At 44.7% G+C, this 25,331-nt stretch overlaps 1 protein-coding gene across 3 annotated transcripts in view; it reads left to right on the top strand.

Moving 5' to 3' along the window:
- Positions 1–10,578: 10,578 nt before the first annotated feature.
- The window catches only part of LGALS8 (galectin 8), an 898,608-nt gene continuing 883,855 nt past the window's right edge, over positions 10,579–25,331 (top strand). The window contains exons 1-2 of one of the 3 annotated variants that reach the window (XM_069607930.1): positions 10,635–10,723; positions 23,505–23,538. In XM_069607930.1, coding sequence (XP_069464031.1) covers positions 23,509–23,538 — 30 coding nt within the window. In that variant the 5' untranslated portion in view covers positions 10,635–10,723; positions 23,505–23,508. Of the gene's footprint in view, positions 10,724–23,504; positions 23,539–25,331 lie in introns of all 3 variants that reach the window. The other 2 variants (XM_069607928.1, XM_069607929.1) reach the window with 2 other exon arrangements.

Genomic DNA, 25,331 nt, shown 5'->3' on the forward strand with positions numbered 1-25,331 from the left:
AACCTACAAATGTATTATTTACACATGCATAGTATTCATTATCATACTACTGTCATTGACGATTAGAACTGCATTTTTCATTGGTGCACAAAGCGTTCAGATTCCCGTGCACCCACCTAATGATGTACGCATGAAACCTACAAAGGTACCCAGACCTTACATAGTCATTCCAGTTCCTAGAAAGAATGATCGAGTGACTGAACTTGAGATGGATGTGATAAACAATGACACATGCACGACACTTGTGGTAGAGAGTGAATTGAAACGCCGGAGACAGGGTCGGTAAAGTAAACCTGAAAGGGGGTTGATGAAGGGTACATGTACACAGATAATGAGTACATACACACCTGGTCTAGTGTCAATAAGTTCAGAATCACATTCCAGAGAATGTGGGAAGGTTGGACAAACAACGATGAGAAGTTCCACACCAAGAGAAGCTGAGAGACAAACAGAGAAAACAGAACTTTTAAAGAGACAAAAGGCTTAAGAGAATAAGCAAACAGAGACAACACCTGCAAGCACACCTGATCCTGCGAGACATGATATCATGGCAGTGTCTGGAGAGAGGACACAAATGCCTGACTGGTATATTGAAAGGATGAAGCAAATTGCGCAAACTCCTACAAGAGCAATACATGAGGACACGCCCAGATCATTGATGAGAATACCTGAGAATCCTCCAGCAAGAAGAAGCTATATGGATGTGTTTAAGGATGTGTTTATAGCCAACTACAGGAAGACCTCAAGGATGAGAAGAAGCACACAAGAAGACAATAATGAATTGAACGATTACCTGTACAGTACAGCACACCTGGGAAACAAAATATGGTACCAACATATGAAGGAAGTTGGAAGACGAACTTCAGAGGAAGAATGCTTTGTGTGTTCACTCCTACTGTACAGCATGGGGAAGTCAAACATTTTCATAGCTGTTGAAATGGATGTGCAGACAGCACACTGTCTGTCACATATAGCAATGTGCAAAACCAGAGGTCAGTTCATGGGAAGTGATGCTTCACTCAAATGGGCAACTGAGAAAACAGATCCAGATGAAGATGATTATGTTCAAGACATAAAGACAAGAAACAATGCCAAAACAAAGAATGTGGTGATCACATATAAAAAACCTGGAGTAAAAGGAGCAGTGATCAGAAGAGAAGTAACCAAGAAATTGGAGACTGCAGGAAAAACTCCAGAAGAATCTCCAAGATGGAAGAACAGAGGTCAAATGCAAATCTGGGGAACATTGCTTTCACCAGACAGATGGGAGAACGGAGTACTGATCTGCAGAGCTTGGGTAGTGATTGGGTGTTACCAGGCTACCATTGACATAGTGCAAAATGGATGCAAGCCATTATGGCCAAAGCTTGCTAAACTATTTGTGATGCTGGAAATGCATCGGAGGGACAGGGCCTCCGTATCCTTGTCCTTTACTGCTTTTTATCATGTGTTCTGTCGTGTTTTCCACGCAGGAGTTCATGTGGGACTCCTGGCGGTGCAGCTCTCTCTCTTTTGGTTTGGTGAACAGACCCGTGGGATACCCTTATGGCACTCATGGGTAGGGGTACAACCCTGTGCCCCTAGTGTATGTTTTTGGGCACCTGTGTGTGACCCACAGAGCAGGGTATGGGCTGGTGGCAGCTCCGTGCTGAAATGACTGGTGCCCTGAGCGTCCTCCATTTTGGGATGCCCAGGCCCTGTCATTGGAGTCGGTAGATTCCTGATGGAGACAAAATGGCCCCATGGCCTCTTGCCGTCCATCACCTGTTACCTTGATCTTCCCGAAGTCCCGGGAAGCCCTGCCTCTGTCCCTTCCCCCTGACTGGCTGTTGGGTGGAAGTTCTGTATATGGTAGTGTAGGGAAGTGCCGACCAGACTGGCTGGAGCCTTCTCAACGACTGTATGTTGTGGGTACGCCTGTGGGTGGGACCTGGGTGAATAGAGTGTGCGACGAATATACATTCTATGTTGTGGCTGTCTAGTATCTGGTGGTTGACACAATGGTTGAGACAGCCCTGCCTGAAACCGGTATGAATGCAGCTTGGAGTGTTGAATGGCTTGGTACTTGTCCCAATACACATAACTTGTTGTGAGTGTCTCGAGAGAAGTGAATGGCCTGAATGCACTATGTGCCTGATTGGCGGCCTGCCTGCATGAATGACCGTAGTCGTGATTGGATGCTTGAGTGTGACCCAGCGGAATGAATGGGAGATCAACAGTATATCTGGGGACCTCTCACTGCTAGGAATCGTGTTAGGAAGCTGAAGTCCACTACGACGAGTAACTGGAGTAACTGAAGCTTGACCTTGAAGCCCTGCTGGACAAGAAGTATTGCTGTTGCTCTCCTTCGCAATCTGAAAGCTGCTGTGCCTCAAGGACTGACCAAGAGTGGACCTGGTAAGGCGCCCTCTTCCTGAGCTACGAGGGACCATCGTGCACAGCTGATCTTTGCCCAAGCTCCCTGGTAGACGGACCTTTGACAGGCTGCCGACCCGATACAGGGATTGCTGTGGAACTCCAAGGAGAAGCGCCCGGACTGTTGTCCGCCACTGTCGACGACCGCCGTCGCCGACTGGAGCCGCCGTGCTCCCGTTGCCTAAGAACTTAATTGATTCAAGGACGCTCTCGTCCGCATCGTCGCCGCTGTATCCTGCTGGAGGAGGCCTGACCGTCGACGCGCCAAGGAGCATCCACAGGTGGGTTTCCCGCCACCCAAAGACCACAGAGACGCTGATGACTCGAAGCCCTTGCTGTGCCACAGTTCTTCAACTCTTTGCGGTCCAGAACAATCGACACCGAGGTGCACCGCATGCCTCTTCCTGGCAGGACATTTACGCTTCCCCGTCAACGAGCACCGCTAGGAACGACACGGCCACTTCACCATCGTAGCTCGACCTGTTCTCCGTCGGACGTTCGATGACCTGTGACTCCTGCCTGAAAGGGAGGACACTCAAGAAGGGCCATTGATTCCCCGACGCGGAACGCTACAATGCCAAGGTACTTTGGGGTTGCTGAACTATTGGAAAGTCTTGTGTGAACAATATATGGACTGGGCTTGTATCTTTCTCCTACAAGTTGCCCAGGTGGGGGGATCTCCAAACAGAACTGTGTTTAACGGTAGTTGCCAGTATTCTGCCTATTGCTCAACCATCTTGCTTTCCTTCCTCTCTCTACTGCTGGTTTCCTCTTTATTTTGATCTGTGTGTCATTCTGACCGTATGCACTTTAATGAGATCTGATAACGTTAGTGGTACCACTTTAGAACTGTACATATTTGCCATTGTTGATTTATGCGTACAAAGTCAGTTATCGTGATAGTGTACGTGACCTTGAATATTAATTATATAAAGACTGTGTTTTAACCGATACAGTGTGTGGACTTTCCTTTGTGGGTGCTTGGGGACTACACTGTACTTAAGAACCAGCTCGCATCACCTCCTGAGAAGCTAGGCCTTGATTGCTTGTCCATTGCTACAACAATAGAGAATCTTGGCAGGGGTTTTTGTGTCTCTCCTCTACCAAATAGAGAGCAGAAGTACCAACCCCCCTCCGGTCTTTACACAATTGACATGGGTCGAGGACACCGGGGGACCCTTGCAGATAGTGCCATTGGAGAGTCCAAAATTCTGCTTCAGAAATAATGGCACAAGGAAAATGGGAGAGAATCAGAATTGTGGTCGAATCTTTGATGCTCCAGGAATGGTACATGGTACAGCAGTGATCATGGGTCATTATTGGGCATATGGATCCAAAGCATATATCAGATTGCCGAAGAATTGGGAAGGTATATGTGCATTGGTGAATGTTGGTGATTCCAAAAAGTGATCTGAATATTGACAGTTTCCCGAAAGCAGATGCTCACCTGAGGAAGAAGAGATCTATGGAACTGATAACCAGGATAAAGAGGGAACATTATTTCTCTGCAAAATCCATAGAAGCCTTTGATGCTATCCCATTTGGGCATAGACTGTTCAGTCAGACTTCTTCAGTATTCACCTTGATCTTGATGCCAAAAGTTCAGGTTGGAACAAATACTAAATGGTTGCAGATAACCAGATGGGAGTTACTTCAGACCATCAACACAACCATAAAGGGATTTAATGCAATCAAAGAAGAGTTAAAGAGCAATTCGACTAATGCCCCTCCCGAACAGATATACCTAGAATGGATCACAGCAATGGATGGAGGTGTTTGTGCAAAAATCAGAGAATCATGTTGCACATTTTTATCGGCACACAATGACGAAAATGGAACCTTAACAGAAGCCATAGGTATGCTGACAATACTACAGAACCAGATGATAGATGAAGTTGACAAAGCTTATGATGACAGTTGGTTTGGATCACTGTTTTCATGGGTTCCACAATGGATGGAAGACGCATTCAAGTTCCTAGGAGCACTTTTGGTGATGGTATTGCTTGGATTCTGTATAATCAAGCTAATAATCTCTCAGTGCCAGAAAGCTACAAAAAAGGCCATAGGGATGAAAATCATGATTGATGTCGAGTCCGGATGGGAGCCCAAAGACCTGACTGATGAAGAAATAAGAGATTTTGTGATGGCCAGCATTTATGCACCAGAAGGAACAAAGTTTCGGTATCCAAAGAAACATAGGACATATGTGGGAAAATGGATCTATTGCAATCCAAGTGGAGAATGTCAACTAATGACATGGAACAAAGATGAGCACGTAAGAACAGCAGGATGTTTGAAGGGAGTCATAAAGATATGGACCCCAAAGGAACACTTCTGCAGACCTAGACGTTTAGATCCAGAGGATGACAGAAAAGTGAGTGCAAAGAAAGAAGTGAGAGTGGTCGATGAATCACCCAGAGGGAGGAGAGACAAGGAAGTGCTAAGTGTCATCCGCACTCCAGCCATCCCCTTTGAAGTGCCAGGTACGTGCACGCCAAAATATGTGATGTATAATGAACAGATAAACCAGCAGAGAGCCGCAGCTGGCCTCGGCCCAGTGCCTATCAGAGTAACAGCACCCATTGAAGTACCGACAGCTAAGAAAACCTGGACAGTAAGGTACCCATTGAGAAAACCATATCTACAGGCAAGACAAAATGACGGTTGTCAGAATGTAATACCCGAAGAAGCCAAGAAGATACTAAAGGAAGACGAATGGTGACATCATGAGAAATCGGACTGACGCACATATAGAAGATATAATGACCTACGAATACTGACAAGGAAGCGAAATACCATGTATAAGTGACATCTTGAACCTAAGATGAAGAAATTGATGTCAAGATGCAGAAACTTATGCCATATGCACGATGAAGATATTCAGTTAGATTAAACGTGTACAGATGTAAGAAACCGCAAGAAGCAAAGAAATTGTGAAGCTTGCTTATGCTTAGTAGTATAATAGATGGCGGCAAGCGCCAACTATACATATATCTACCTCAAAAGCACCTTATAGATAAGTGTAAATCCACTTCGCACATGAGCAGAATTGAACAGAGGTTACTAAAGGTCTCAAGAGGAGAGTGCTGCAGCAAACAAATCGAGAATTAAGACGGAGAGAAACCCAGCTGAAGGTAACCATGCCAAGAAGCCATGGTCGTATCAGGCTGGAATAGGCCAACAGTGGATACAATTAAAGAGAAAAAGAACAGAGTATCCCATTCAGAAAGGTGAAGATTAGCCACAGATGGTGGACGACTGGCAGAATTAAATCAAATACACAAAATTGCATGAAGAAGAGGTCGATTTCACGGTGTCATGATCACGTGGCAAGACGGGCAGGAAGGGGTGAGACTTTCATACCTACGCATGGAGCCCTGCCATACCCATACTCCTTAACTTTCTCAGACCAAGAAGCAGACTTGAGGCCAAACTACAAAGAATTAATTGACACATAACCACTGAGGTGATGAATGATTGTAACATAATTGGAGGGAAGCTGGGGTGCAGACTAACTCCTTGCACCTGACTGGTTATTCTGCATGCTGCTAAGCGCAAGTGGAAAAGTATGAGTGGTGTTGATGCCAACCCAATCAGAGTGGACCGTGAAATCTAGGGTTCTATAGTGAATAGAACCAATGAGACATCGTACTTTTAGTGATGTTTATAGTAGCCATTTTGAAGGAAGGGCTTAGTTGCCCCACCTGACATTGATTATCCAATCCCCTCTCCCTGTTACCACATACAGTTATAGTACCTATGTTAAAGTTACCCTCCTATGACCAATCACGTTGCATGTTAGGTTTTTAAGATTTCGTGTCAACGATGACGAGTTTTTGATATAAATATTGTGTTTTTTCTGAAATTAAGTGGAGTTTAAGCGAGAAGGAAGATCAAGCGATTGCTGATGTTCATTGAACTCCCCGTTTTTGTACTTGTCATTAAACGGACTCCCTTTGCCAAACTATTGAGTTGTCATTATTATTTGGTGCAAGAGTACGAATCTGCATCCCCATCTATCTCAAGGGTGTTGCTACTCATCTTAAAGGGCTGTTTGGAGACCCCTAGTCTTATGAGCCGGCTGGGGTCCATCCATTTCAATACTCAGTTTTAAGACTGCCGTAGACATGGGACCTGTTCACATCCTTTATCAGGTAATAGCTCACAAATACTTTTCTAGACCAGAAGACATTGAGACTGTGTTTCCTAAATTGTTCAAAGGTTTAGGAAAACTAAGGAATCGAAAGGTCCACCTTCACATCAACCCAGAAGTAAAACCTATTGCACAACATTATAGAGGAATACCTGTCAACATAAAAACTCAAGTGGGGGACGAAATTAACAAATTATTAAAGCAATAGGTCATAGAGCCTGTAACTGGGCCAACTCCTTGGGTGTCGCCCATAGTACCGGTACCAAAAAGAATCACCAGTTGGGTCCATTAGGCTATGTGTGGACATGAGGAGGGCAAATGAAGCCATTGAAAGAGACCTCGGATTACAGATATGTTCCACCTACTACATGGTGCTAAATATTTCTCAAAATTGGACCTTACGAAAGGATATCATCAGTTTCAAATTGCCCCAGAGACCAGATACATCACCACGTTCGTCACACATCTGGGTTTATTCCAATATAAAGAATCTGTTTTGGTATCTCCTCGGCTGCTGAGATTTCCCAAAAAGAAATTCATATGGTCATCCGTCATGTCCCAAATTGTTTAAATTATTCAGATGATGTACTCGTTTTTGGCAAGGCAAATGAAGAACAGGATGCAGCTCTACACAAGGTGTGCACAGCACTTGAGACAGCAGGTCTGACACTTAATAGGGCAAAGTGGGAGTTCAGAAAATAATCTCTTAGGTTCTTTGGACACATATTCTCATATTCTCAGAATGTCAAAAAACATTCGAAACCATTCAGGGCAATATCAGCAAGGCTGAAGACATGGCATACTTTGATACCGACCGGAAAACTGAAGTAATTGTTGATGCCAGCCCAGTAGGCCTGGGTGCCATACTAGCACAATGTGAACCCACAGACCCATCTGGAAGACTTATAGTGGCATACGCAAGCAGAAGCCTTACAACCACCGAACAGGCTTATTCTCAAGCCAAAACAGAAAGCGTGGCGGTAGTTTGGGCCTGTGAATATTTTCACCTCTTCTTATACAGCAAAAATGTCACAGTTATCACTGACCATCAAGCACTGCTGACAATTTTTGGTCACCCTAAGGCAAGAATGCCCACTTGGATAGCAAGATGAGGATTACGTCTTCAAGATTATAAAATTGATATCATACATCGGCCAGGGAAGAAAAACCCTGCAGATTACCTCTCAAGACATCCAGAAGGACCCCCTCAGACAGGCCCATCAATAGCTGATAATTACATCAACTACATCGTACATCATCTTCAACCACTACTGGTGGACTGGGCCACCATACGCAATGAGTCTGAAAACGACAGAGCTATCAATATAACGTCTCATTGTATCTGCACTAATAGAACATCACACGCCCAACAACAAGCTAAACAAGACCAGGAGTCTGTAAGGGATTATATCAAAGTAATGCAGCTTGTCAAAGATGAGCTTACGGTCATTGAGGACTACATCATTTTAAAAGGATCTAAAGTCATCATCCTGTCATCACTACGTGAAAGGGTGGTTGCATTAGCACACAGGTCACAGGGGAATCACATCTACAAAACGTCTCCTGCATGAAAAGATATGGTTTCCAAAGCTGGATGCTATGGTGGAAGAAGTTATTGGTAGGTGTGTTCTGTTTGCACTAGTGGCTCCTCCACCAAAACCAAATCCCCTACAGATGTCAACACTTCCCAGTGGTGTCTGGAAAGAAGTGGCTGTAGATTTTTTTGGACCATTACAAAACGGGAAATACGTACTGGTGCTCATAGATGAACATTCTCGATTCCCTGATGCTCACCTAATTGACTCGACTGCTGCAACATGCGTCATTCCAGCTCTGGACTGTATGTTATCTATCTATGACACACCCAAGGTCCTGAAATCAGATAATGGACCCGCCTTCACAGGTCATGACTTTGAAAACTTCAACAAATACATTGTGTTCCATCACCGAAGAATAACCCCACATTGGCCTCAAGCAAATGGGATGATTGAACGATTCATGGCCAACGTCAAGAAAACCTTACAATTGGCCAACCAACCCTTTGAACAGGCACTATATCGACTTCTATGTGATTATCGTCACACTCCTCACATCACCACCAGGGTCAAACCCTCTGACTTCCTGTTCCGACGAGTTATAAGAACCAGATTACCGGATGTACTGAATCAAGAGCAAATCACTCCCCTTGAACAAGTCAAAAATCGTGATGGAGAACAGAAGGAGAAAAAGAAGAGAAGAGCAGACACTCGAAGAGGAGCACAACAGTGTGAGGTGACCATAGGAGACCGGGCAGTGGTATGCCAGCGAAGAACTAGTAAGGAAGACTCAACCTTTGCCCCAGAAATGCTGGTGGTTACTGCCAAGAAAGGCCACATGATAACAGCAACTTTAGATCACAACGAGAAATAACACGAAACTCATCTCGATTAAAAAAAAATCCAAATTGCATAGCAAAGAAATGGGAGCTATCAAGTGACAGCGCTGAAGGATCCTTTTCAGATGATACTTACCAAGGGGACAGTGAACATTCTGAAGAGGAAGAACAGTGCCACAAAGGGTGCTCACTCGCCCAAGAACACCCTTACCCCAGAAGGCCCCAACAACGTCATATAAAACCCATAACACTGATTGAAGAGATGGGGTGAAGCAGAATACTATGCGATACTCTAAAAGGTGGGAGATGTCACATTGCAACATGACTCATACAGCCCTCCCACATCATTATGTGGGCAGCCTCTGTTTTGGGCCACAATAGGAAACATGGGACGTTGGGCTAGGGATGGGGGCGGGGACTACGGGTGTCACGTGTGTTCATGGTTTTGACAGTTGAATTGTAACTCAAAAGGAATAAAGAAGCATTATAACACTCTCTGCGTGTCCCTGTTTATGGGCTTATTGGGTTTGCCTCCCCACCCTGTTTGATGAGCCTTGAGATGTTGTTGCAGGAAGACTCTCACACACAGTAACACCAAACTGTATGCTGTTATGGGGCTGCCCTTGTTATTGGTCGACAGTCTTCCACAAGTTAATGGGTTAGTTTAAGCTGTAAAATATCTGCTGTGTAATAAAAATGTCTTAACCAAGTATGTGTTAAACCAATTCAGTTATAAGTTGCCCTTATACAGACTTCCTTTTAAAGTGAAGCTTTGGTGAAGCCAACAGTTTTGGCATCATTGTGTATAGACATTGGATAGGTACATACATGCCAACCCTCCCGATTTAGGCAGGAGACTACCGATTTTTCAATTAAAAATAATGCTATTTTTAACTGTCTACCGCCTAAAATCATTATAACCATAATGCAGGCTTATGGGAAAACTGCATTCTCCCGATTTCTGTTGTGAAATCTCCCTCTCAGGGGCTCCACAATGTTGACATGATGTAGGTATTTGCCAGGCCGTGTCACCAATGCCCAGGTATTTAAACCATTTTAAACAGTTTTCATCTCGTAGCCAGGTAGTACCAGTACCATTTTGGCAGTGCCTATACACAAAAGCCAAAACTGTTGGCTTTGCCCATGCTTGTTTTTTACAACTGTCGATTAATCGGAGCGCAGTCTCCGTGGTCGTTGAAGTACAAATGGCCCCTTATTCTTCAGGAGCTAGCATAGAGCATTCGCACGGAAGTTAACAATGCAGTTCTGTTTATTGCCAGGACACGGCCTGCAGAGTAGAGGACGGACGAGTTGACGAAAAACGTCTGTTACGGCCATTTTGAAAGATCAACTGTCGGCTGTATTTGCATGATGGGAACAAATCATAGATTGAGATATCAGTACCCTGACAACTGGCAGAATTTTTAGCCACGAGGTATTACAAAACATGCTTGTATATTTATTGTGTGTATTTATAAATGTGAAGTATACATACGAAAAACATATAATACTTGTACCACAATTGTCCACGTTAATTGCACACGCAAAATGTCACTATGTGATAACTTTATACTTCTTTTATCGGTGGCAACATATAGGACTTTTCCGGGTTTTGCAGTCCTTCCTTTTTGTTTCCATTGGTCTGCCTCCGAACCTCAGCTGATTACAAGGAAACGAAACCTACAGTGTCAGGTATCCCGATGCAGCAGCACGCATCTCTGAGTGGATCCTTTATGCCAGGAAGTCGCAGTTAACGCCCTCTTGGTATCCTACCTCTACTGGTAGGTGTACTTCCTCATTCTACCACAGGCTGTTTGGTAATGATCCAACTATGAAATGGGGGCTTGGGGGGGCATATATATATGGGGCATCAGTATTGATTTCAGGAGACACTACTCCAGTCCATTCATATCTGTGATGCTCTCTCCATGAGTCGGTGTCAGATAGCAGTGGCATAAGAAACGCAGCCCCTTTTGATGTCAGGCGGCACTAGTACTATAAATCATGTATTCACCATGGTCCGGTCCAGTCCAGTGGGTTTATGTGAAACAATAATACAAGACAGCAACACTAGACCACACACCGAACAACGAAAATGGTCTTGTCTGTGAAACATCCTCGACAGCGAGGGACCGAGTGGCATACCGACAGGGACATTTGTCAGTGGGAATTTGTGAATGGGACACCGCTCCTGATAGTCACCCAAATGAGAGATGTCCCATGGAGCTCCATACAGCAGAGTGGCTCTCACGTTGCTCTGTTTCAACAGAGCCTTACAAAGTGAGCCATTAGGTACTGATGGGAGGGAGAGGAGGGAGGAAGGGACTGTTAGCAGGGATCAGAAATGAGAAGGGTGCATAATGGTTTATGAAATAATGACTATGGCTTTAAAAACCAAGGGGAATTTGTTAGGCTCACATTAATCTGCATGATGCTATTGTGCCTTTGCCTGCAATATGGGGCTAATAAAACTAAAGTCATACTCTTATTGCTTAACATATTTCTATGACAATGTATAAAGTGCGTAGTTAGTTTACTATGAAAGGCTAGTTTATTATGTAATGTCGTTTGCTTCCAAGGCATTTCTATAAATAAAGTATTATTAAGCACATGAAATGCAAAGCAAAACCGTAGTAAATATCTGTATCAACTAAACCTGGGAAGATGTGCACAGTTGCTTAAATTGTCCACAGCCCGGTTTCACCATTTAACCAAAGTGTGTGATACTGGGCAAATCATTTATTCACACTGCAGTTCTGTAAATTATTCTGATTCACTTCATAGCTTATGTTTTTATATCATGCTAGTATAAATAAAGCCTGATGACTATATAGTTGCTCCATATATAACAATAGTGCAATTTAGGTATTTTGCACCACAAAGTTATTTGCCACTTGGCTTACTTATGCCAACTTATTGTAAAGTCACTTCCATGGTGCCTCCAAGTATCAAAGACTGATGATGTCCTTTTCTGTGACGTCTCTTCTGTTGGTGTAACCCATATGCAAATTAGGAGGTTTGCATGTATTTTGCCCCATAGCACTTGGACAGAGCTCTAAAAGATGAGTTTCCAACATCTGTAATGATCCCGCAGTTTGAGATTTTTTTTGTTATGTATTAAACTGCCATCTACCACAAATGTTACAAAAAGAGTAGATTTGGGTGGGCGGTTTGGGGGTGCGAATGAGACCGTATGGAATTGCAGGCACTTCATTTGGGGGGGGGGGTGTAGCAGGACTTTTTTGTGACTCGCCCCCCTTTGCAATGTTGGATACTCCCTTGGAGAGACCCTTTATTCTACCACCTTAAACAATGCTGCGAAATGGTCCCTAAGCTTTGAACTGGATCCACTCATTACCCCACTGCCCTTCTTCGTCACCCCAGCGCTCATTTCGTTGAAGACTGTTCCACTTTACGTATTTGTCTTTAAAAAATCCCCATTTGGTTTTAGCACATTTTGCTGGTGCAAAGCGCACCATGTGTTGGTAAACCAAACATTTGCTACACAAGAGAGAGCGCGCAATTAGAGATGGCAACTGGTAACGCTGGTGGTGCAACATGGGCAAAATCACAATTTACTTTGTCACCTTTCGCCTTTTAAAACAATGTGCTGGGATTTGTGCATTCATTGGGGGAAATCTTGAGTTGCCTTTCAAATCACGTGCTTTCATTCCGTTTTGGTGCCCAGCAAACCTTTCTTTCTTTCTGCTCAGCCTTGCGTGTGCCTCAGCTGCTGCATGCCCAGCACTGTGCTGAAGTAGAAACCAGCTTACCTCCCTGTCAAAGCCAGCAGAAGATGTTCCATGGCTCGTGGGGGCCTTTTTGAATGGGATGTTTGGGGCCCCTAAAAGGCCATTAATCACTCTTTGTCAGCAAGGTGCTTATGTGGTGAAGTTTGTGTTTTACCCATCCCGGTTTGTTAAGCAGGGTTTTTTCTGTTGCTCCTTGATTTAATAGGGTTGTCACACAGATGTCCTTTCATTCTTGCAGTGTTGTTTCGGCGCTATCTTTGTGAGATTTTTGTAGGATTTCTTTATTTTTAAATTTTTTATTTATTTTGTATTTATTTATTGTGCATTAGCCAAAGTATATGACCTTTTACACTGTTCTTTACATATAAAACATTACACAAAAAGAAAATTCCAAAAAAACAGACAACAATACATATTTTATCTAAAAACATTTGAACCAATGAGAGAGAAAAAAAAAAGAAGATTAGAACTAAAACATTAATAAAACTTACAACTCTCATCCTGGTTCCCTTTGATAGTTATCTAGCTTTAGATCTCTCATTAGTCTTACCATTTCTGCTGTTAGGAAAGTTTCAGTACCAGAAGAAGCTCTGGACCAACATTCCTCCGTATCTAACCAGCTGATATCGTGTACAAATCTCGAAATTCTCATCTCCCTTGTACCAGTACACTTAATTAGCAGATGTTTTAGTGTTTGACATTCGTTGGCATCACATTTTATGCAACAGTTCCCAGATTGAATCAAATCTCTGGCTGATTGGATTTCCAGGGTAGGTAGTAAATTGAGTCTAAACCTCAGAAAGATATCCCTGGAGCATGGATCTGGATATTTTTCCAGATATGGGGGAAGACTTGTCCTTTTTCTACCCGTACTGGAGAACGATTGTGATAATTTTATCATCCTCATCCTTTCATCGGTGGTCACCCAACCCCACCCTTTCAGACTACCTTTCACTTTCATTGGGTTTTGGCTTAGCATATCTGTTGTACAGTCTGAACTGTTTAATAGATCTTGACATTTCAGTTTTAACTTTTCAAGAAATATATTAGTATTATCATGGAGCAGGATGGACAGATCCTCGTATAGAGAATCCTTTATAGGAACCAACAGGGACCTATATAAGGAAATCCATTTCCACTCCAGCCACGATCTTAAAGAAGAGAGCCCCAATTCATACCTCACAGAGGCAATTGGAACAGAATTTGGAAGAGATAGTATTGATTTCCAGGGTTTTGATTCAATCAAGTCCCTATTTACATCCAATGCGAGTAGATTTGTATCCATACTATACAGAATGATCAGGACCACCTTTCCTATATAGAATTTTATCAATGGGAGTATCGAAAATTTGCAGAATTTCATTTTTATCCTTTTCATCTGTGCCCCCAATTTAAGGGTCTTTAAATTAATCATTTCTAATAAATGACTCTTAGTTGGGTAGGATTTAATTGTGGCTTCCAAATATGTTAGCTCAGAGACTATCTCAATTTTTCTATCGTCCAATTCCCACGAGTAGTTCTTGATTATTTTTTTCGGATGTTTAAATATAAGGATCCTTGATTTCTCCGGATTAATCTTAAGATCATTCTTTTGGGCATATAGGTCAAGTTTATGCAACAATCTCTGAAGGCCGACCTGTGAGTGGTCCAGTACCACCACATCATCCGCATAGGCTAACCAATTAATTTTGGTTAAACCTATCCGTGGAGGTATTAGGCCACTAATAGCCCACTTTTAGAAATTCTTACTCTCATTCTAGTATTTTGATGGAGTTCAATTGGAATAGAGAGCAAGTGTGATGGAACTCCCCAAGCATACAATTTCTTCCACATAAGTGATCGATTGACCGTATCAAAGGCTTGGGTGAGATCAATCCAAGCTCCAAAGAGGGGTTTACCATGCTTGTTTCCCACATCTCCATTTAGACAGCTAAGAGTCAGACCATTCAAGGAGGTAGATAGTCCCTTTCTGAAGCCAGTTTGTTGTTTCGGAATTATGCCATTTGATTTGGCCCAATCTTCTAGCTCCCTTAGAATTAGGCCTACAAAGATTTTACTATCAGCATCTAATAGCGAGATTGGCCTATAGTTCACTGCTAGGAGTCTATCCCCTTTTTAAAAAATGGGAATTGTGATTGAATTTTTCCAAGACTCCGGGATTTTTGCAGGATTTGCAAGCCTCCTGGTGGGTTTGGCTGTATACATTTCCTGTATATGATTAAAGTCTTCCAGACCACCATTGCTTATAAAGAGGTTAAGCCAAGTTCCATCCTAATGGCTTGTATAGGCGTGCTCCTTGGTAGGTTTAGCACCCGTTTCCAGAAGATTTCCTTCAGAATTGGCCAAACCTCCGCAGGTAGTGTGAAGAATGCCTCAGCAGCATAGGTAAGAATAGGTACCACCTTCATATGATAAAAGGATATCACAGGTTGCATTGAGAAGGCACATTATCTTTTGAGTAATATCTGTGCCTGGGCTGCCAAATGAATTGCTTTGGTGTGTAATGTGGCTTCTCTGGGGGCATCTCTTAAGCTAACATTCAAGCACAGTCCAAGGTAGGTGAGAGAGTTTACCACGGTTAGCTTTTCGTTGTTCAAGAACCAGGCATGTTTGCTGCGCTTTCGAGTACAAATATGCCCCATAGTCATGACTCATTACTTTTTTGTGTTTATTAGGAGACAATTTTGCCCTACATATACTTGCATACATATACTTGCAGTGAATCTAGTTGTCTTTGAAGTCCAATTGGAGTTTGGTCTATGAGTACCAAATCATCAGCGTAAAGTAATCTTCCCAGTTCGTTCGCTAATTGTGGGGTGAAGCTTCTGACGCTTAAGGCTCTTTGTACATCGGAGATAAACAAGTTGAACAATGCTGGGGCAAGCGAGCATCCTTGTTTCAGGCCATTGACTGTAGTTATTGACTCAGAGAGGTTTCTTACATGTCAAGTCTGAATTTTATAGATGTGCCAGAGTGTAGATCGTTGAATGCTTCCGGGATATCCACCTGGCACCGCCAGCTTTTTAGTTTGGCCCAAAGCTTAGTGCGGTCAAAAGCCTGTGCCAGGTCGATGAAAGCCATGTAGACTTTCACTTCTTTTTTCTCCAACGTGCAAACTTTAAAGATGTTGACGGCAGAGATGTTAAGAGCTGTTCCTACTCCCTTCACAAAGCCAGACCGCCACTTGTCACCGATGTTATTGTTGGTACTCCAGCTGTTCAACGCTTTTAAGATAAAAGCGGCAAAGATCTTCCCTGCGATGTCCAAGAGTGCGATAGGATGGTAATTTTTGGGGTCCCTCCTGTCCTCTTTCTTGAAGATCGGGACAACCACTGAGGTTGTCCACGATAATGGAACTCGTGTGGTCTTTTTAGTGCGGTCGAACAGTTCCCACAGGAAAGTTGACCAGAGCTCTGGATGTCTTTTCAGCATGACATTGATGATGTCTCTAATTACTTGCCTTATTAATTACAACTAGGATGTCTTCTTTGTCCGTAGAGAAAGACCAACCTTCCCCACTTGATAAGGCTAAGTCTGTTTTGTCTGCATTAGTGCTTGCAAATATCGAGGAGAAATGATCGAGTCAGGCACCGTGTTGGTCAACAGTGCCTGCTAGGGGGCTTTGATTGCATTGATAGTTTGCCAACTTCACTGGTGTTTTTCAAAGCAATGTTTGTAAGCATGGTTTCAGAGTTGCGTTGCAGCAACCACTGTTTTTGCCCGCGCACCCAATTGCAGTGCTGCTGTTTTACTTCTTTTATAAAGTGCTGCACATCCAACCTCGCACTCAGGTCAAGGTTCCTTGCTTCCATTTTCAGGAGCTTTTTTTTTCCTAGCCATGTCTTCATCAAAGATGTACCTTGCACCGTACTTCCTAAATTCAATGAAGTCCATCAGCATCTTGGTGTAATCGATCTTGTGTTCTCCTCGGTCCAACTTGTCACGTCTGATGGTGGTGGTGAGCATGTTGGTAAATTCTTTAATTCTCTCTGGATAGATTATCAGTCTATCCCTTCCGGAGGACACCCATATGTTGTCCGGGTGGATCTCCAAGGGGGGTGTATTTAACGTCAAGCAGGTTAGTTTCAGGATTTTGTGGTCACTCTACCCTGCATGTAAAATTTCTAAGGACTTCACCTGCAGAGACCTATTCCTAGAGATGAAGAAATAGTCTAGGATTTGTCTGTCCTGCCCTCTTTTACATGTAGTGTTGGCGGGGATATCTTTCCTGGTGTTCCCATTCATAATGTCTATGTTTTTAAGGATCAAGTCCTCCCGCCACGCTAGGCCTCTTATTTCAGCTGGGCTCGCCACTGGCCAGGTTCTTTATCAGAGAAGAATTATAGTCGAAGCAGTGAATGTTGAGACTACACATATGATTATTTATTTATTTTATTTATTTTTACATTTGTAAAGCGCACTACAGCCCCTCTGCATTGAGGCGCTGTTTACATGAAAGTGTACGTAGGCATGAGTACATTAGGACATGCGGTTACTTGGTTACATCATATGTGCTAGGTTACAGAGTACAGATGGGCATACGGCGCCTGACATTTCAGACAAACAGGCTGGTTTTGATGGCCTTGCGGAAGGCCAGGTGAGAGTCGATTACCCTAATGTGTGAAGGTAGTGCGTTCCAGTGGGTGGCAGCGATGGCTGGGAAGCTGGAGCCCTCTGCACGCACTCTGCAGGTTTTCTGCTTGGTGATCATGTTGGTGTAGGCTAGCTTAGATGGCTTTGTGGAAGTGGGGAAGGCGATGCGCTGGGCGAGGTAGGGGGTGCCAGATCATGGAGGCATTTATGAGTGATGGAGAGGATTTTAAAGATGATTCTCTGTTTGACAGGAAGCCAGTGAACCTGTCTCCTTAGGTCCGATATGTGGTCCTTTTTTGGGAATCCAGTGGCAGCCCTAAGGGCATTGTTCTGGACAAGTTGGAGTTTGGCAATGTTTTTGCTGGAGGTGCCTCCGAGGAGAGCATTACAGTAGTCCAGTCTTGAGCCGATAGTGGCTCTAGCGATAGTAAGGCAGTTCTGTGTCGTTAGGAAGGGTCTTACTGCGTTAAGCAGTTTTGAGTAGTATGCTGAAGAGGAAGCAATGGCGTTAACCTGTCTATTCATGGTGAGATTAGAGTCTAGGTAGACACCCAGAGTTTTTACTGTATGGGACACAGCGATGGGTATATTATCAATGGTGAAGGAGCGATAGTTCTTGTTGAGGTTGCCCAGGATGGTAGGTGACCCAATGAGCAGAAGCTCGGTTTTGTCACTGTTTAGGTAAGCCAATTTTCAGCCATCCAGGCTTGGATGGTACAGTAGATGGAGTTGAGGGTGATCCTATCTGCCTCATAGTCACCTGTGAGGGGGATGAGCACCTGGGTGTCATCAGCGTAGTTGGTATATGAGATACCCAGGGTGTCAAGAAGGTTGAAAAGGGGCCTAGTAAATGGGTTGTAGAGGGTGGGGGCAATGCAGGAGCCCTGAGGCACCCCACATTTGATTTGACTAGGGGAAGAGCATGCTGAGTCGGAGAAGACTTTCATGGCCCTTTCCTGTAGAAACGAGGTGATCCATGCACATGCATTAGGGGAGAAGTTTGCTGCGATGGAGAGGTGATGGCAAAGAGTATTGTGGTCCACGAGGTCAAACGCGGCCGATATAAATCAAGGAGCAGAAGGAGCGCTGGTTTACCAGCGTCTCTGATGTCGTCCATTTGATTTTTTAAATCAAGGAGGGCAGTTTCGGTGCCGTGTCGTGGCCTGAAGCCAGACTGCCGAAGGCTCAGAAGGTGGTGATCCTCGAGGAATTTCTGGACTTGCAGGTAGGCTGCTTTGTCCAGAATTTTAAGCAGGAAGGGGACGGTGGTAATGGGCCTGTAGTTCCCTGGTGCCGCAGTGTCAAGGGAGGGCTTCTTGAGGAGCGGTCGTACCCAGGCCTCCTTGAGGTCAGATGGACATGGCCAGACTGGAAGGAGGCATTGATGAATGCTGTCAGGAAGGGTGCAAGTGTCGCGCCGCAGTCCTTAATGAGCTGAGAGGGGCAGGCGTCGCCCTTACAGTTAGATGGTTTAATGGTTTTTAGGAGGGAAATGACTTCAGATTCCGTCACGTCCTTGAAGTTGAATACCGGGGAGGATTTGATTTTGGTCTCTTTATTCTGTTTGCTATTCTGAGTGGCAATTAGGAGAGTAAGGGCCTTTTGGTGAGCTTGGATTTTTGTTTGTAGGGTGTTTAGTTTGTTAAGCATGGCCGATTGGATGTCGTTGCACCATTTCTCATCCTTTAGGAGGGTGGGTGGCAGGGTGGAAGGGGTTTCCAGCTCCCTAAAAATGGTGAAGATTTCCTTTGTGCCGGATTTGGCGTTGGCTATCCTAGTGTTAAAGGAGTTTACTTTAGCATGGACTATGCTTAGTTTATAATCTTTGGAGATGGTCTTGAAAGCTAGTTTGGTTGCATCATTGGGGTTGGCTTTCCAGGCTGCGAGGGCGGCTTGTTTCTTTACACGCATTTGGAGCAGATCCTGGGTGAACCAGGCATTGGTGTGCTTGGTTTTCTTAGCTTTCCTGAGAGTGAGGGGGGGCAATAGCGTCAACTGCTTGGGTGATTGCTAGCTTGAAGGATCTGGCAAGGGTTTCTGGGTCCTGCGAGAAGGGGGCCTGGAGTGCGGGGAACTTTCAGGAGTGGGGTAATGTTTTCTGCAGTGAGTTGACGGGAGCTTCTGGAGAGCCCTGGAGGGAGGGGGATAGTGGGCAAGGGGGGCTCTTTGGAGGTATCGATGTTGAATTGGATGTAGTGATGGTCGGACCACGGTGTGGGTGATTTCTCAGTAATAAGTACTGGGCAGTTGTGGTGGCTAATCCAATCCAGTGAGCGTCCTTTGGAGTGCGTGGGAAGGGAGATGGCTTGCGCGAATCCTAAGGTGGATAGGGCTTTTTCCAAGGTGGCTGCGTGGGCGTCGTTGGGATCATTAAGGCCAAGATTAAGGTCACCTGCGAGTAGGACTTTGGATGTCTTTTTCAAGTTGCCGGAGAGGGAGTGAATAAGGGATTCATGGAATTCAGTGATAGGCCCCGGGGGGCGCTAAACGATGTGGAGGGCCAAAGTCATATTACGGGAGAGATTGATTTTGAGTGGGAGGTAGTCACAGTTGTGTTCAAGGTTGCCTTCTGTTGTTCTAATAGCAAGGCTTTCTTTGGCGATGAGAGCTACTCTGCCGCCCCTCGTGAGGGGTCTATCTTGCCTGTAGATAGTATAACCATCTGGGATGGCAAGGGCGAGGGCTGGGCCCGAGGTTTCATTCAGCCAGGTTTCAGTGATAATGAGGAGGTCTGTCTTGTTTTTGAGTATGAGGTCATGAATATCCAGGGCATGGCCTGGGATAGATCGGGCATTGACCAGGCCACATTTCAGAGAAGTGGTAGGTACAGATCCATGTACAAGCTTGGGGGCAACAGGCACAGTGCTAACAGTGTGCGCATCAGGCGCAAGCAGTTTGGTAGCAATGGGGGCATCAGGCACATCAATAACAGTGGGCGCATCAGGCGCAAGCACTTTGGTAGCAGTGGGGGCATCAGGCACATCAATAACAGTGGGCGCATCAGGCGCAAGCAGTTTGGTAGCAGTGGGGGCATCAGGCACATCAATAACAGTGGGCGCATCAGGCGCAAGCAGTTTGGTAGCAGTGGGGGCATCAGGCACATCAATAACAGTGGGCGCATCAGGCGCAAGCAGTTTGGTAGCAGTGGGGGCATCAGGCACATCAATAACAGTGGGCGCAACAAGCGCAAGCAGTTTGGTATCAATGGGGACATCAGGCACATCAATAACAATGGGCGCAACAAGCGCAAGCAGTTTGGTATCAATGGGGGCATCAGGCACATCAATAACAGTGGGCGCATCAAGCGCAAGCAGTTTGGTAGCAATGGGGGCATCAGGTACATCAATAACAGTGGGCGCATCAAGCGCAGGCAGTTTAGTAGCAGTGGGGGCACCAGGTACATCAGTAACAGTGGGCGCAAAGACGTCAGCTAGCGCTTGCTCTGTGGGTATGGTAGAGACAAGAGGCGGTGTGTGACCAGCCTGGAGTGGGTTATGGCCATCGGTGGGGGCAGCGTCTGCTGCTGAAGGGCGTTGTGGTGCTGCAGTAGCCGCAGGAGGCATGTGACAGAGGGCAGGGAGGTGGCGCATGGTGGCCTGGATCGGCAGATGTTGCGCAAAGCAGAATGTTCTCCCCCCCCAGGCGTTTGTTCCGCGTGTGGAGATGCGGAGCGAGGGAGGTGGGAGGGGCCAGGGCTGTGCGCGATCTTAATCGCGCGTTCCTTGCAGCGGGTAGGGGTGGCATCAGGTGGTGTGTGAAAGCGTTGAGGCTGTCATTCCATAGCTATAGTCAAAACAGGGAAATCTGTGGATTGATACCTCAAATCTAGGGTACTTTGTCCTTTCTGTTATCACAATATATATTAACACACAAAACACAAACCGGAAAAAGCTTCTCTCGAGCTAGTCAGTTAATAAGCCATCAATGAATAGCCCTAACCGGAAAAAACACCCTTTCCCTTCATGGTGCTGCTGGCCCTAGAAAGCGCTGTAGCACCGACTATCTAAAAGAGATAGATGAAGAAAAACACCCTATTCCTACAACGAATGAAGTGACTTCAAGGCAAAATACTGACAAATAGTTGTCTTATTCAGGGCCCTAATGTGAGCGAAATTAGTTAAAAATTGAAGTTGGGATTTGGTCTTCCCCAAACCTGCACACTTTGGTCAATCGGGCAGTTCACGTGGGACTAGGTGTCACAGATCGGACAATTTATTTGCCCTCCGCGAAGTATGTCTGATTTTCTCGAGTGTAATGTAATAAAACAATTAAGAATTTAAATAACACTCTCAACCTGTTGTTCTACTCCTACACATTACTTCTCTCTCCGGAGTCCACAAAATAGTTCGTTTTTCTGAGAGATCGGGATTTCACATTAAAACAATTTGAATATTAACATCATTGATTAGAGTTCCCAATTGCTCAAGTCCACTGTGTGTCGCCCTTAGTCAGGGGACATCAAAGAGTCTGGTCGACCGGTTTCAATGATTGTTTCTTTCGTACATCATCTTCTTCAGGACCAATTGCTTCTTTTATTAAGACCCAATCTGTGCGCCCATCAGAAAATTCCTCTGTGTGGCGCATGTGTTATGTGCAAGCAGACCATAAGAAGCAAACCCATCGACATTGGGTGAAAACACCATGGCTACAGAGACACCTGACGAATTGTAATAGCAAAGGAGTCATATATCTCATCACTTGCCCTTGCAATTTGAGATATATTCGGATGTCAGCACGTCCAGTCAAAACACGACTTATTGAACATAAGTCCTGCCTGAGGACTAAGAAATTGACAGCACCTCTAGTCTCCCACTTCGTATCCCAAAAACACACGGGGGGGGTGGGGGGATTTTAAGTGGACCATACTTGAAAAGCTGTACCCACCCCGTAGGTGGTAATTTTCATGACATCTTATTAAAGAAAGAACAACAATGGATTTTCCTCTTAAATACAGTAAAGCATGGCTTGAATGAAGCGATCCAATGGAACAGTCTAGCATTAATTAGATAATCCAAGATACATCAGACCCTATTTTAAGAACCGGCCTGGATTGAACAGTAGGAAGTACCAGACAGCCTGTTCCTCTGTCCAAAAGGGTAATGGCTATTGGGGCTGGAAACCCTTACACAGTACCATCTTATCCATACGAGAAGAAAGTATTAGCACTACGATTGCGCTATAACTGAACGTTATATTCCAAAAATCGTAGTATGAACACATTGGACTCGAATCTGAAGAATCGGAAAAATCTGGCCCGGGGCTGTTTTATCACTGTATATAAAATTATATGTAATATATGCCCGCTATGACGATTTAAGAAAATATGATCACGGAATAACATCACGTGACAAATACAAGATGGATAGAATGGAGGCTGACATCCTAAAACTCATTTTGGTGCTAAATACACAGACAGGCCCCTTTAGGGGAGACTGCACCATTCTCGCCCATTGCAACACGGCGGAATACAGAGGATAACCTGACCCATCTCAAGATGGCCGCCAGGTTGCTAGATTTGTTACCCATTATAACATGGCCGCCAGGACGCCGTGTTAATAACATAACACGCGCGCAGCACTCACCAGTGTAAACAGAACGCTGTGAGGTGAACACAGAGCCCGCGCGAGACGATGAGTGGACCACTGGAGTTGAAAGAAGTGGAAGGAGACACTAGGATACTGCTGCCCGTACTGTGTCCCATTTTAGGACATTACCAGTGAAATCTGGCCATGTACAAAGCCCAATGGATGTGGCCCATAAAACCAGTTTTGGCATAAGAGCAATATATCTTGAGTGTCGCATGCTCTCTGAACAAAAACAGAAAACTGTCCATATAACAGCAAGGCAGCAATAAAACCAAAACTGGGCTGCTTTAACAAATGGATTTCCTTCCCCCACAGGACCATCCCAGACTTAACTACAGCGCGTATGGGATCTGTATCACTGACTTAACTAGTTCTCAAGCGTGGTAACCATATTCCAGCAAGGTAACCATTAATAAACGTTTAATTATTCGCTATATGAATAATTAGAAGTGCACAGCACTTTGATGGGGAGTAAAACATATGACTGTGTGTTGTTGTTGCAGACAAAGCACTGAGGCAGGAGCAGTGATCCGGCCAACAGAACTGCCCAACCTTTACCGTTAGGTGTGCCAAGTTGGCGTCGTGTTTAACAGCAATTAACAGCAACAAGGATTTTGTCTCTTTCCAAATAGGTGAATGAAGCCTGTTGTGTTCCAGCTGCACATGGTAAGTCTTCAGGAGCTTGCTGATTGTGCAGTTATGACCTTGTGATATTTGCATTGAGGGCAGCCACCTTTGCTGTAATTTCGAGTTGATCTATTTTAGCATTAGATATCCATGCAGGTAAATTCACTACCTCTTGCGGTTCGTCAAAGTATGGGGGCTGTGCCCAAGGCCTGTTCCGAGTTTCCGTTCTTGTTGAGATGTTCCCACTATGTTCTTGTAACTTTGGTACTCCCTTGTTGATTTTGACATGGGATCTAGTAGGTCAATGCCCATTGGCAATAGTGACGCCGCCTCGTCCAGCAATAATTGTTTCACTGAGTTTGAAAACAAGTACATAAGCACCTTATCCACCCTTTTTTCTTCAAGAAAGTCGGGTATTTTCAGGCCCTCAGTTGTAATTAGCTGCAACTTTGGAATGTGATGGAGAAGTCTCAAAACGTTTGCTCTGTTCAGGATTAGTCCTTCGTTGATATGTACGATGTGTTCCAGGAGCAAATGAGGCGTCTCTTCGAGTCCTTTTCTTCAGTCGACTTTCGGGGTATCCTTGGATCTGTCACTCTCGTAGTTTTAGTCAGGGTCGTCATGGGACGATTTGCATTTGTTAAGATGGTCCTTCCGTCTTTGTTCTAAAGTTTTGAATGGGGAGATGAGCGACTGGTGTCATTAAGCCCTCGATCAGTTGTCAAGGTCCCTGACTGGTTTGACTGCAGTTTTTCGCAGATGATTTTATTGCTACGGTTTAGCTGTGACGAGCCTAATCCTGGTCGGCGTATCGTAATACATTGTTCTTTATGCAGCTGATGGCAAGTAACGGCTCGAACCCCAGTCTTTGCTATGTTTTGCTCTGTTATGGTGTCAATGTTTTCCTTATGGCCCTTGTTTTGGCTTGCTGCGCTTGCGGCTCCTTTATGTACTTCCCATGCTGTTTCAGGGGGTCCTTGCACATGGGTTGCTTCTTGCCAATGATTAGTTGTTTGATGTGCCCCCTCGTCCTCCCTCTGCCACTGTACCGTTCCTTTCGCTTCTAAGGTAAGGAACGGTGAGTCTGTTCTTAAGGTCTTCTCCCCGGTTTCTACTGCCCCTGGTTCCGGATACACACCCGCAACACGGGATACCACTGCTGCGACGACTTCTTTGTATTCATTGGCAGCCTTATTTGGCTTTGTTGTTGCTTTTTCTGTTGGTGAGTCTTCCTCCATTACTGTAACTACTTCACTGTCCCAACCAGAGCAGGCCACTTGGGGGTCTAGTTCTCCGTCCGTACCTTCAGAGCAATAGTTTTCCTCTTCATCTCCCATTGTATAGACGGAAAGGTCTGGTAAGCCATCTTAGACGTTGATACTTGTAATGAGGGCCCCTTGCTTTTTGTCTTGAGTGGAGACTTTGTGGGTTTCCTCTGGTCCGTTGTTTGGTGACTCCAGGATTGGTGTCTTGCCCTCGTTAGCCAGTTTTGGTTTTGCTGCTCGTTAGCCAGTTTTGGTTTTGCTGGTATTGTCCAGTTTCTGTTGTTTGCCGACACCAGTGCGGGCATCCTATCTGAGGCTGTAGCTTTCCCTTTTGCTGGTAATGTCAGGTTTCTGATGAAATATCTAATGTCATTCGATCTTGGCTTGTATGGCGTTTTTATGTTCTTAAATTTCTTTTGCACCACATCTTTATTTTGCATTTTACCTGTGTTTTTCTTTCGCTCCCTGGCATTGTGAACACGTTCCGGTGCAATTGCCCCAGGACTGTCCCTTGACGTTGAAGTTATTTTTGTGAATATGTCAAAGGTCTTTGCCTGTTTAGATGTG

This window comes from Ambystoma mexicanum, chromosome 4q (genome assembly GCF_040938575.1).
Source record: "Ambystoma mexicanum isolate Mex_15411 chromosome 4q, UKY_AmexF1_1, whole genome shotgun sequence".
Lineage (NCBI taxonomy): Eukaryota > Metazoa > Chordata > Amphibia > Caudata > Ambystomatidae > Ambystoma > Ambystoma mexicanum.